At 48.4% G+C, this 10,749-nt stretch overlaps 1 protein-coding gene across 1 annotated transcript; it reads left to right on the top strand.

Annotated features, from left to right (window-relative positions):
- Window positions 1–1,196: 1,196 nt before the first annotated feature.
- KCNA1 (potassium voltage-gated channel subfamily A member 1) lies at window positions 1,197–10,287 on the top strand. The gene is made up of 2 exons (XM_025461907.3): window positions 1,197–2,417; window positions 2,782–10,287. Exon 2 carries the CDS (start codon window positions 3,324–3,326, stop codon window positions 4,809–4,811), a length of 1,488 nt encoding a protein of 495 aa, XP_025317692.1. The 5' UTR covers window positions 1,197–2,417; window positions 2,782–3,323; the 3' UTR covers window positions 4,812–10,287.
- Window positions 10,288–10,749: the final 462 nt, after the last annotated feature.

The following is a 10,749-nucleotide window of genomic DNA, read 5'->3' as shown; positions in this document are numbered from 1 at the left end:
AATGTTGAATTGGGACAAGTGGAATCCAAATGATGCTAGGGAGATAACAGTCTTAGAGACATTTAAAAGGAGGAAGGGGGCTACCAGCAGAGGGAGGTACAGAAGCCGGGTGGCTGGGACATGGTCAGAAAATGTTCATCCCGTCTAGTAGCCCCATGTCCCATGGGGCTGTAACAGCCACAGCAGGAACAGCAGAAACAGGGAACTTGACAGCATTTCAGTGCATAGCTCCTTCCTTCCTTCCTTCCTTCCTTCCTTCCTTCCTTCCTTCCTTCCTTCCTTCCTTCCTTCTTTCCTCCCTTCCTCCCTCCCTCCCTCCCTCCCTCCCTCCTCCCTCCCTCCCTCCCTCCTTCCCTCCCTCCCTCCCTCCTTCCCTCCCTCCCTCCCTCCTTCCCTCCCTCCCTCCCTCCTTCCCTCCCTCCGTGTAATAGAACAGTAGTGCAGAAAGGCAGGGAACCCTGGAGTGAGTAGGATGCAGGAATATTGTGTGTGGAAGGTGGGGAAAGGGCAGCGTTTAATATGGGACGGAAGAATTTAGGAGAACTCACTGTTCGTAAAAGAAAAGCTGAGGATATGGATCTGGAGGAGTGGAGCGAACAAGTACTTTTCTTTTTCTGAAAGGAATGCTAGAGTCTGAATCTGGAGGAGGGATTTAACTAGTTCCGTACCCAGGATCCTTGCAGTGCCTGCGCAACCCCGCACAGGCCCCTGCTTTCCACTAGCCACAATAGAGTGGGGAGGATACAATCCTTGGCTTTGATTAAAGTGGTGGCTGGTGTAGGCGGGAAGCAACGCGATCCGCGGTGGTGGGAAGGGTGGTCCCGATGCAGCAGGGGAACCAATCAGAGGCGACTCCGGATTCTTGCATCCTCCTTGGAGACTCCGTAGCAGAAGTACCAGAGCTGCTGGCTGCCTTCTGGCGCGCTGCGGGCGCCAACGCGCAGCGCCTCTGGGGGAGCAGCTGCAGCCGCACTCCGAGTGCACGGCGCACGCCCCCGGCTCCTGCTGCCCTGCGCCTCTGTACCGACCCTTTCCTGAAGAAGTTGCAAGCCTCGCAAGTGGCTCTGTGGAGGCCCTAGGCCGAGAAAAAGGGCCCGCGGGAGGAGGGACGTAGGTGGGAGGTGGGCAGGCGACTTGCTTCTCAGATTCGTCCCAATTAGCACCAAGTTGGCAGACAACCCCACAAACCCACGAAGCCTTTGGTTGCCCACAAATCGCATTCTCCGTATTTCAAAATAATCTGACCGTAAGAAAACTTCCAACTCCCATCCTAGGTCAAGGAGGGACAGAGTCCTAGCACCACCGTCTTGCCGTAACAGTACATAGAACAAACCCGGGTGATCCTAAACTGCAGAGCTCTCCCCAAAGTACACATCTCTCCCAGAACGGCGGAGACAAGCTAGGTCACCCCTGCAGAGAGACCCCTGCGGGAGGGGCAGGACGGCATGCAGAGCATGGCGGCAGAAGCCTATTATCGTGGGACTGCACAAACGCAAACCCATCCGAGGAGTTTTGCCAGGAGCACCGCCGCCTGCATTGCGTCGGACCTGACCGTTTCCAGTGGGCAATTCCCGGGGAAGGTCGCGACCAGGGAGCGTGCGTGTGCGGGTCTGTGCACCATAAGGCAAGTAGATTGGTGGTCGACTTTTCTGGCAGGAGAAGGAAAAAGCTGTGTTGGCAAGGGTGGGAACTGAATGACAACCCCCCTCTGCCGAGCCACCCCCTCATATTTTCCATCTACCTCCTCGCTCCTGCCCTCCCCCGCCCTCCCCAACCCACGCCCGAGTGGGCCAATCGCTGCTCCGCATTCCAGGCGCTTTCTCAGGTTTCTGCTGATCTTGCAGCGCCCAGAAATGGACCGAGCGGACCCGCTGCCGCACGCACCCTGCCCCACTCGGAGCTCCTAACGGCTCCCGGCGCGCCACTCAGCCTCGGCGAGGTCCACGCTGGGGTGCGGGAGGCGGAGGGGATCCGCGAGCCATGTAGATCCAGGCTCTTGCTCGCCCGCCTCCTTCAGGATCGAATCGAGGGCTCCCACAGTGTTAGGAGGGGGCGAGAGTGCTGTTTCTCGTCATTTGCTTCCGAGCCTCCGGAGAGGGTGGCATTTTGCTTTTCCGCCCCGCATCCTCCGGAACTCCCTGCACCAGCGAGAGGACGGCGTCTCTAGGTTGCTGGCAACCGGTGAGAATGGGGGTAGGGAGCGGACATTTCCTCCGTAGCGCCTCGCTCGCTCGGCTGTCCCACTGATCGGGCGTAGGACGAGGAGGCGAGGGCTGCGACTTTGCCCCGGCGCCTCTCGGATGCTGCCGCGGCTGGGGCTGCCGCTCCCGCCCCGGTGCTGCAAAGGCGACCTGCCGCATTCCCACTCGGGCGCTCCGCCGACTCAGCGCCGCCCCTGCGCCAAGCCGGCCGGCCAGGTAGGGGGCTCCCCAGTCCGGGGCTGCAGCAGTGGGGGTCGGGGTGCGGGGTGGGGAGGCCGGGGCTGTGGGGATACTGCCTGGGACCTGGAACTCCCCCGGCGTCTTTGGCGCTTTCCCGATCTTTAGTTTAACGAAGTTGTAAACAGATCGGCTGTTGGGCACTGGGGAAAGTGGGATGGAAGAGCCCAAACTTGGATTTCCGGGTGTCTCTGTGTGTCTGTCTGCGTGTATGTGCTACCCCTCGCAAAAGTCCAGTGCTTTCTAAAAAAGCTAGAGGTCTGTGCTCTTCGGTGTCTGTAGGTCCGTCCCATCTGAATGCTTCTGATTTTCTACCCCCGTATCACTTTCTATTTCTCTGCAGCGTCCATCGATCGCCCTGGTGGGAGCTTAGAAGGCGGCAGGCGAAGAGGGGTAGGAGGGGGGAGAGCCGAGGAGGAGCAGAGGGGTGACAGGCGAGGGGATCTGCTGCGCTGGCTCTGCACCCGGTCCTAGGAGGGCTCACGGAGGGGAGGGGAGGCCAGGGTGACCCCCGAAGCGATGGCCCGGTCGGCTAGAACGGCACTGCGTTAAGGCACCTCCGAGCAGGAAGAAATACCAACCAACCTCCCCCCCCACCCCCCACACACACACTCACCCCACCCCTTGGCAAAAAAGCTGCACCGGGGCCTCAGGCGAGGGGGGATTCCAAACTGAGTAAAAGGCAGGGTGGAGGGGAAGGTAAGGAGAAGCGAAGTCACAGCTCGCTCCACCTGCTGGCTCTGAAGCCCCTCCCCCTGAGCGTGGGGGAGCTGCGCACTCCGGTGGGGGGGGCGCTTGGGTCCCCCCCACCCCCACCCCTCCTCTGCTGCTGCTTCCCACCCCCGGCCCTCTCCTGATCACTCACCCCTGCGCCCTGCTTCCACCATGACGGTGATGTCTGGAGAGAACGTGGATGAGGCTTCGGCCGCCCCGGGCCACCCCCAGGATGGCAGCTACACCCGGCCGGCCGAGCACGACGACCACGAGTGCTGCGAGCGCGTGGTGATCAACATCTCCGGGCTGCGCTTCGAAACGCAGCTCAAGACCCTGGCGCAGTTCCCCAACACGCTGCTGGGCAACCCTAAGAAACGCATGCGCTACTTCGACCCCCTGCGGAACGAGTACTTCTTCGACCGCAACCGGCCCAGCTTCGACGCCATCCTCTACTACTACCAGTCCGGGGGCCGCCTGCGGAGGCCGGTCAACGTGCCCCTGGACATGTTCTCCGAGGAGATCAAATTTTACGAGCTGGGCGAGGAGGCCATGGAGAAGTTCCGGGAGGACGAGGGCTTCATCAAGGAGGAGGAGCGCCCCCTGCCCGAGAAGGAGTACCAGCGCCAGGTGTGGCTGCTCTTCGAGTACCCTGAGAGCTCCGGGCCAGCCCGGGTCATCGCCATCGTCTCCGTCATGGTCATCCTCATCTCCATCGTCATCTTTTGCCTGGAGACTCTACCTGAGCTGAAGGATGACAAGGACTTCACGGGCACCGTGCACCGCATCGACAACACCACGGTTATCTACAATTCCAACATCTTCACGGACCCCTTCTTCATCGTGGAGACCCTGTGCATCATCTGGTTCTCCTTTGAGCTGGTGGTGCGCTTCTTCGCCTGCCCCAGCAAGACAGACTTCTTCAAAAACATCATGAACTTCATCGACATTGTGGCCATCATCCCCTATTTCATCACCCTAGGCACCGAGATAGCCGAGCAGGAGGGGAACCAGAAGGGTGAGCAGGCCACTTCGCTGGCCATCCTCAGGGTCATCCGGTTGGTAAGGGTTTTTAGAATCTTCAAACTCTCCCGCCACTCTAAGGGCCTCCAGATCCTGGGCCAGACCCTTAAGGCTAGTATGAGAGAGCTAGGGCTGCTTATCTTTTTCCTCTTCATTGGGGTCATACTGTTTTCTAGCGCAGTGTACTTTGCCGAGGCGGAAGAAGCTGAGTCGCACTTCTCCAGTATCCCCGATGCTTTCTGGTGGGCGGTGGTGTCCATGACCACTGTAGGATACGGTGACATGTACCCTGTGACAATTGGAGGCAAGATCGTGGGCTCCTTGTGTGCCATCGCTGGTGTGCTGACAATTGCCCTGCCCGTACCTGTCATTGTGTCCAATTTCAACTATTTCTACCACCGAGAAACTGAGGGGGAAGAGCAGGCTCAGTTGCTCCACGTTAGCTCCCCTAACTTAGCCTCTGACAGTGACCTCAGTCGGCGCAGTTCCTCTACTATCAGCAAATCTGAGTACATGGAGATCGAAGAGGATATGAATAATAGCATAGCCCATTATAGACAGGCCAATATCAGAACTGGCAATTGCACCACAGCTAACCAAAACTGCGTTAATAAGAGCAAGCTACTGACCGATGTTTAAAAAGCCAAGCAAACTAACAAAAAAAGGCCCACTTAGCAGCTTGAAAGACTTAAAACAAAAACAAAAACAAAACAAAACAAAAACAAAAGAACAAAAACTCTAGTGACCCACGTCGCTGTTTGTAGATACTTTACTAAATAGTCTCTGTATGTTCTATTTAACTGTCAATGCATTGTTGCATTGCGGATTTTGGAGATGGGGAACCAGAAGCTTTCAAGATTCAGGAAAAAAAGAAACTATTTTCATTTTATTAAAAAATGAGAAAAGAAAGTGTATTTTCTAAAACTGGTTTAAAACAATTCAGTCCATGAGCTAGTCTAGGTAAAATTAGATTCATATGCTTCCTTATACTGAGAGATTTTTAATCCTTTGGCTTCTTTAACTTTTTTCTTTGAACTAAAAACCAGATGATCACTTAGAAATATAAAATTTAAATTTGCATGGGACTCCATTATAAAACTTTTGCAAAATGCACAGCACTTTTAAAATAGTGCATCTGATGTATTATACGTAACATGACATATCAGCCAAAATGGGCAATGAACAAATGTTGTTTTTATTTTGATCAACTGAACTGTATATTACAAGGTGAACACACACACACACACACACACACACATGCAAAATTATTTAAGACTGGTTCATAAAGCACCTTATAAATCTGATATTGGTCCTGGTCTGTAGGGATTTTCCCTCTGCCCCATTCCCCTTCTAATCCAAACTATTCAAACTATACTCTAAGAAATAGAGATTTCTCTATTAAAAGATAACTGAATTATATTAATTGATTCATCTGCAGTGCTGCTAAGTTTTCAACTGCAGGTGAGCCAAACACAGGTCTTTTCTCACCAGTCCTGAACCCTGACCCCTGGCCTCCAGAACTGGATGTAAAACCTTTGCTTCCTTATTGCAAGAGAGCACAAGTGGAGCTAAATGTAAGCATGTTTGAATCTGATCATATTTATTTTATAATCGCATGCCAAGAACGTTAACTCAGACAATAGAGGATAAGCTTACGTTGGAATCAACTCTTCTAGAAATAGATCCTTTTTCATTTGCATTCACCAAAAGTGCACTCCTTCATTTATTAACTATTTTATTAGTAAATAAAGTACTGTATTTAAGTGCATATGTTAGTCAGATGGGAACAATAACTTTTTGGAGCTCAAAGCATGTTCTCTTATTCAGCATTATGGCCTATTTGACTAAAGTGTACCTTGAATTAATTAATGCATGATTTCAGTAAAAAAGAAAATTTAAAATCATAAAAATTACAAGTTTGTGGGATGAAGGGCCCAAAGAAATAGTGGGGGGTGGGGGGTGGGGGGACACTCAGTTGATTTTCCTGCCTTTGCTCAGGGAAATGTCAGGTTTCTGTGCAGGTGTAGGCAGAGAGAGGACCAATATGCCCATCCCTTAAAGGGAAGCTATGTGGAAACCTAAGTAAGTCATCAAGGTATATATAGCAACACCTAAGAACAAATATTCTTTCTAGCTAAAAATAAACACAAGCAAAACAAACAAAAAAGGTGCAATACTGCATGTTTTTTGGTGCATTCTTAGGATGTAAATGAACATGTTTATCTCTTGTATGCATCCAAAGTAGAGCTGATTTCTTTTGCAGTCATGATTTGAAGTCTGTAGAGACTTCAGCCCTCCCCTTGAGGCTCCCTGAAGAAACTCAACCAATTGATTTAATAGTTGCTTAGTGCCTTTATCCTGTACCCACAGTGAACTGTAGAAAGTGCCTCCATTAATACAGCGAGAAGTTACGTAACAAAAGGGAGGAAGAGTTGAGGCACAGATATTTTGCTTTTGCTTTTTCCACCCTCCCTGTCTCACTTCACCACTGTGAGAAGACCACACCATCCTAAACGCGGGAGAGGAGAGATCCAGGAGGGTGCTGTCTCTCTGGCCATCCACTGGACTTGGTCCCTTTGGCAGCCTGATCTGGGACCTGAGACCCATCTTCGAAGTGGACATGAACCAGGAACTTGTTTTTTCCCTCTCCTCCACCAGAAGGCAATAGAAAGTTTTTGGGAATTTGTTTCCTGTGGAGGGCCACTCTGGACATGCAAGGCTTCCTCAGGTCCAGTGTAGCATTCCTTGCAAAGTTCCTTATTTCTCCTCTGTTAGCAACAGGACTCTGCAAATCTCTGATTGTCTGATCTTTTCAGGCATCAGTGTGGATGTGGGAACACTGAATTCCTAATAACCTTTTCTGGGTCTTCCCTCCTGACCTACTCCCTTCAGATATTTTCTGTGATGCTCCTATGATCTTCCTACCTGGCAGTCACTTCACAGGCTGAGCATCTAACTTCTGCTGCCCTAGGCTCCCAACCCAGAGAATGGTGGGGACCCTGGGTCTAGCTGAAACAGAGCCACATAACATAGGCCCCTGGGGCCCAGCAGCTGTCCACCAATGGAGAGGCACTCACAGCCTTTTTAAGGACACCGAGGTGGGGAATCTTCATTCTGCACTTAGCATGTGGCTACCTGCTGCTGCCTACCTTACATTCCTGTCCTGATTCTTCTGGAAATCTTCCCTGTTACTTCCATCCCTTCCCCCACCTTATCCTAGAACTAGCAGTGAGGCAATAAATCAAGAAGCTAGAGTAACACCCAGGCTGGCTGACTCAGTTGAAAGAAAGAACATGGATATTTTATTTTCCTGTGTGGTTTGTGAATCTGTAATACTGATGTAACATCATGGAAGACATGGGGCCAAGGATTGAACAGCATCTGACCACAGGGCATTAAACCCTCCCCTGTGATGTTTCCTTCTCTTTTGAACCTTGACTCATCCTGGCTATTCCTCTCCTACCTACCTGCTTAAAAGTCTCCAGTTGGGAAAAAAAGCCAACCTCCCCTAAATTTCTGGGGATATCTTGATATTTTATTTAGACTTTGAGGTCTAGGACACACAGAACTTGAAACGCTGCACTCCGTCAACAGCAATAATCCACTCAGTACTATGGGATGGATGGGTCAGAGGATGAGAAAATGGGACCAAGACTGATAAGACTGGCTTTGGCTACCTGGTATACCTCTCATAGATTTGCTGGACTGGGATTCTTCTGCATGTGTTACAGGAAAAAGTGTTGCATACATGAGCCTGTCAGCCTGGGATCAGGGATGAGTTGTTATAAATTTGGGTGGTAGGGGGGAAATGAATGCTGCGTTTCCATCTGTGGCTCATTGAAACCAAGTCAGTAGGAATGGAGTACAGGGACTATCTGTGTAGCATAGGCATGCGAAGTTTGACAAAGCTCTTACCCTTTGCACTGTAATGTGCTGAAATGTTTTTGTAGACCTGAGGGTGCACTTAAACAAAACTGCCTATTAAGGAATGACTATCTTTTGGTTTACTTCCTTTTATTTATTTTACTGGGCTCTTTACCTTTGAATCCCCTTCCTTGATTCTGAGCTTTAATGGCTCATGTCCTGAATACTTGTTTTCTCCAGAAGGAGAGACTTCTGACTTCTGACATGCTAATATCCATAGCTCAGCTCTTCCAGTGTTTCAGGGCCCTAGTTCAATAGGGTGGCAAGTGGAAGGGTTGGGTCCCACCAGGGCTGTTAGCCATCCCAGCATCTCTGAAGTGGTTAACTCACCTCAAGTGATCTGAATTTGAGAGACCAAAGACATTAATTCCCTCTGTCCTCAGATTTAGAGAAGACAGATTGTAGCCAGGAAAGCTTTTTGTTTTTGCATCTCCCCTTCCCCATCTGTGCACAGCCCTCCCTCGCTCCACCCTTGAGAATTGAGTACTGATTACCAGTTAAAGCAGTTCATTGGGAGTGTGTTAGTGAGTTAGCCTAGCAAAATCAAAGGAACCGATGGCATATTCTTTTGGAATATATCTGATAGTCATTTCTCTAAAATGAAATTGTACAACAGGTTTAGATTCCACTGTGGTAGAACCAAAGCACAGGTGACATAATCTTGAGATTATTAATCTTTAAATCTCACTTGAGAATAAATAAAACAAAGAGACCAACATGTAAATGGTGAGTGAGCAGATTTCTTTAAGTAGAAATTTGGTTTAGTCCACAAAAGGTCTTCTTTATGTTGTGTAGAGTTACAGATTTTTCAAATTAGTTAACATCTGAAGAGTCAGTAAAAATAGTTTCTTGAACCTCCCATTTAGTATAGGAGACCTCAAAACGCATACTTTTTAACAATTTTACAATTGAATTCCTTGTTTGGTAGATTGCCTTGAACAAAAAGGAAGAAGAGCACATCAGCAGAAGGCAGTTCCCCATTTTCTTCCAGGGACGACTCATTCCTGGGAGAGGTGAGAATTGGTGGGTGGTAACCATCCATAGTATAGAATTGTTAGAAAGAATATAAACTGCCAAACAGCCATTTTACCTCCCCGTTTTGTCAAGAAAAGATGAAGTCTTTCCATGTTTATGTTCCTTTCAAGAAGACAAACAAATAAACATTTTTAAACCAGACACAACCCAAGTTGAATTGCAATCTCAGGAGGTGGCCTCTTATTCACCACGTGGCATATTAATACTTGTATTTATATCATGGAATTTCAGGGTATACGCGAACATGTTCAGCATGACTCAGGTAAACTTCAGAAGAATGTACACTACTTATCATTTTTGTAAGACGCGGACAGGAGCTGAATTGTTAACCAAAACTGTTCCATTACCTTGGGTCACTGTGCAAACTCATTCAGGGTTTAGGTGTAAGTCTCAGAAGTCTTGGGATCAAATGCCAGTCTCTTTGCTCAGGCAAAACGACTACGGGCTTTCTTGGGAAATCCAATGTGTATGTAAGGGGTAAGGCCCTGCAGACCTCAGGACTATTAGCTTTAAGGAGATTAGCCCTCGTCCTAGTGATTTTTATGTAGGAGTTAACTAGGAGTTTACTTTTTATGACATGAGACTTCACAGAGTATAGAAGAGTTTTGTACCATAATCAGAGAAGAAGAAGAAATGGTGTGAGGAAGGAAAAGAAAACAAAACACAAAAGACCCCTTGCAAAATATTTCAGGTCAAAAGTTGTCTCCTCTCCAAAACCTGCAGAAACACCTTTCTTCTCTTCAGTGCACTGTCTGGGAGCTGTTTAGGCAGCAGCCATAAGCCAACAGCATGGACTCTATATGACATACCTCTAACATTAAAGATACGGTATTACCAAGGTTAAAAACTAAAAATTGAGTAGTATTAATTTAAAGTGCACCATCAGGACAACAAACCATTGAAGCTGAAAAAGCACTACTTTATTTCTTGAGTTTGCCAGTTGCTTACACCTTGAGTTAAGGATGTGTCTCATTTTCACCTGCTGTGCATTTCCCCTGCCCTAACTGTTTAATATGTCAGGTAGAGGACATTGAATGTTATGAATTGAGAACCTAACTGAAGCGCATAGTTTTCATCTATGCAATTTTACTTGCTTCTGTCACTTTATGATCTGTTCATATTTGGCATCAATTAAAGATAATTTTTAAGGATCTTATCAAGGAATATCTTGACTGGTTATTTGTCTCTTGTTTAACTGGTCTTTAGGGAGGTTTTTCCTGTGGGATATCTTTAAATAGCATAACAAATACAAGATAAAATTATGAAGAATCTGGTTTTCTGTGAAATTCATGTACTATTTCTTCTGTGCAAGGAAATGCACTGGGGTTGAATTTTGATAATAAATTCACAGTTTGGTCTCAGGTAGGATTCCAAGGAGAGGCCTTTGGAATTTGGCTTATGAAAGCAGTGGGGAATTAAGCTTTGAAAAGGGGGGAAAAAAAAGAAATGAGGCCCCGGGGAGTAAAGTAATTGATTATATTCGCTTAAATTGTTTTCGATTTGAAACTGTATTTTTCATTCACAGTCTAAGCCTCTTAGAAAGGATAGTGTGTACGTGTGTGTGTGTGTGTGTGTGTGACAGTGTTGTGGTCTGGCATCAACTAACTTGATAGTTATA

Source organism: Canis lupus, chromosome 27 (assembly GCF_003254725.2).
Source record: "Canis lupus dingo isolate Sandy chromosome 27, ASM325472v2, whole genome shotgun sequence".
Classification (NCBI taxonomy): domain Eukaryota; kingdom Metazoa; phylum Chordata; class Mammalia; order Carnivora; family Canidae; genus Canis; species Canis lupus.
This window is presented reverse-complemented; position numbering and strand designations above follow the sequence as displayed.

Bases quoted from the DNA above. Each gene is read 5' to 3' on its own strand.
- KCNA1 (XM_025461907.3), top strand. From the start codon at position 3,324: ATGACGGTGATGTCTGGAGAGAACGTGGATGAGGCTTCGGCCGCCCCG.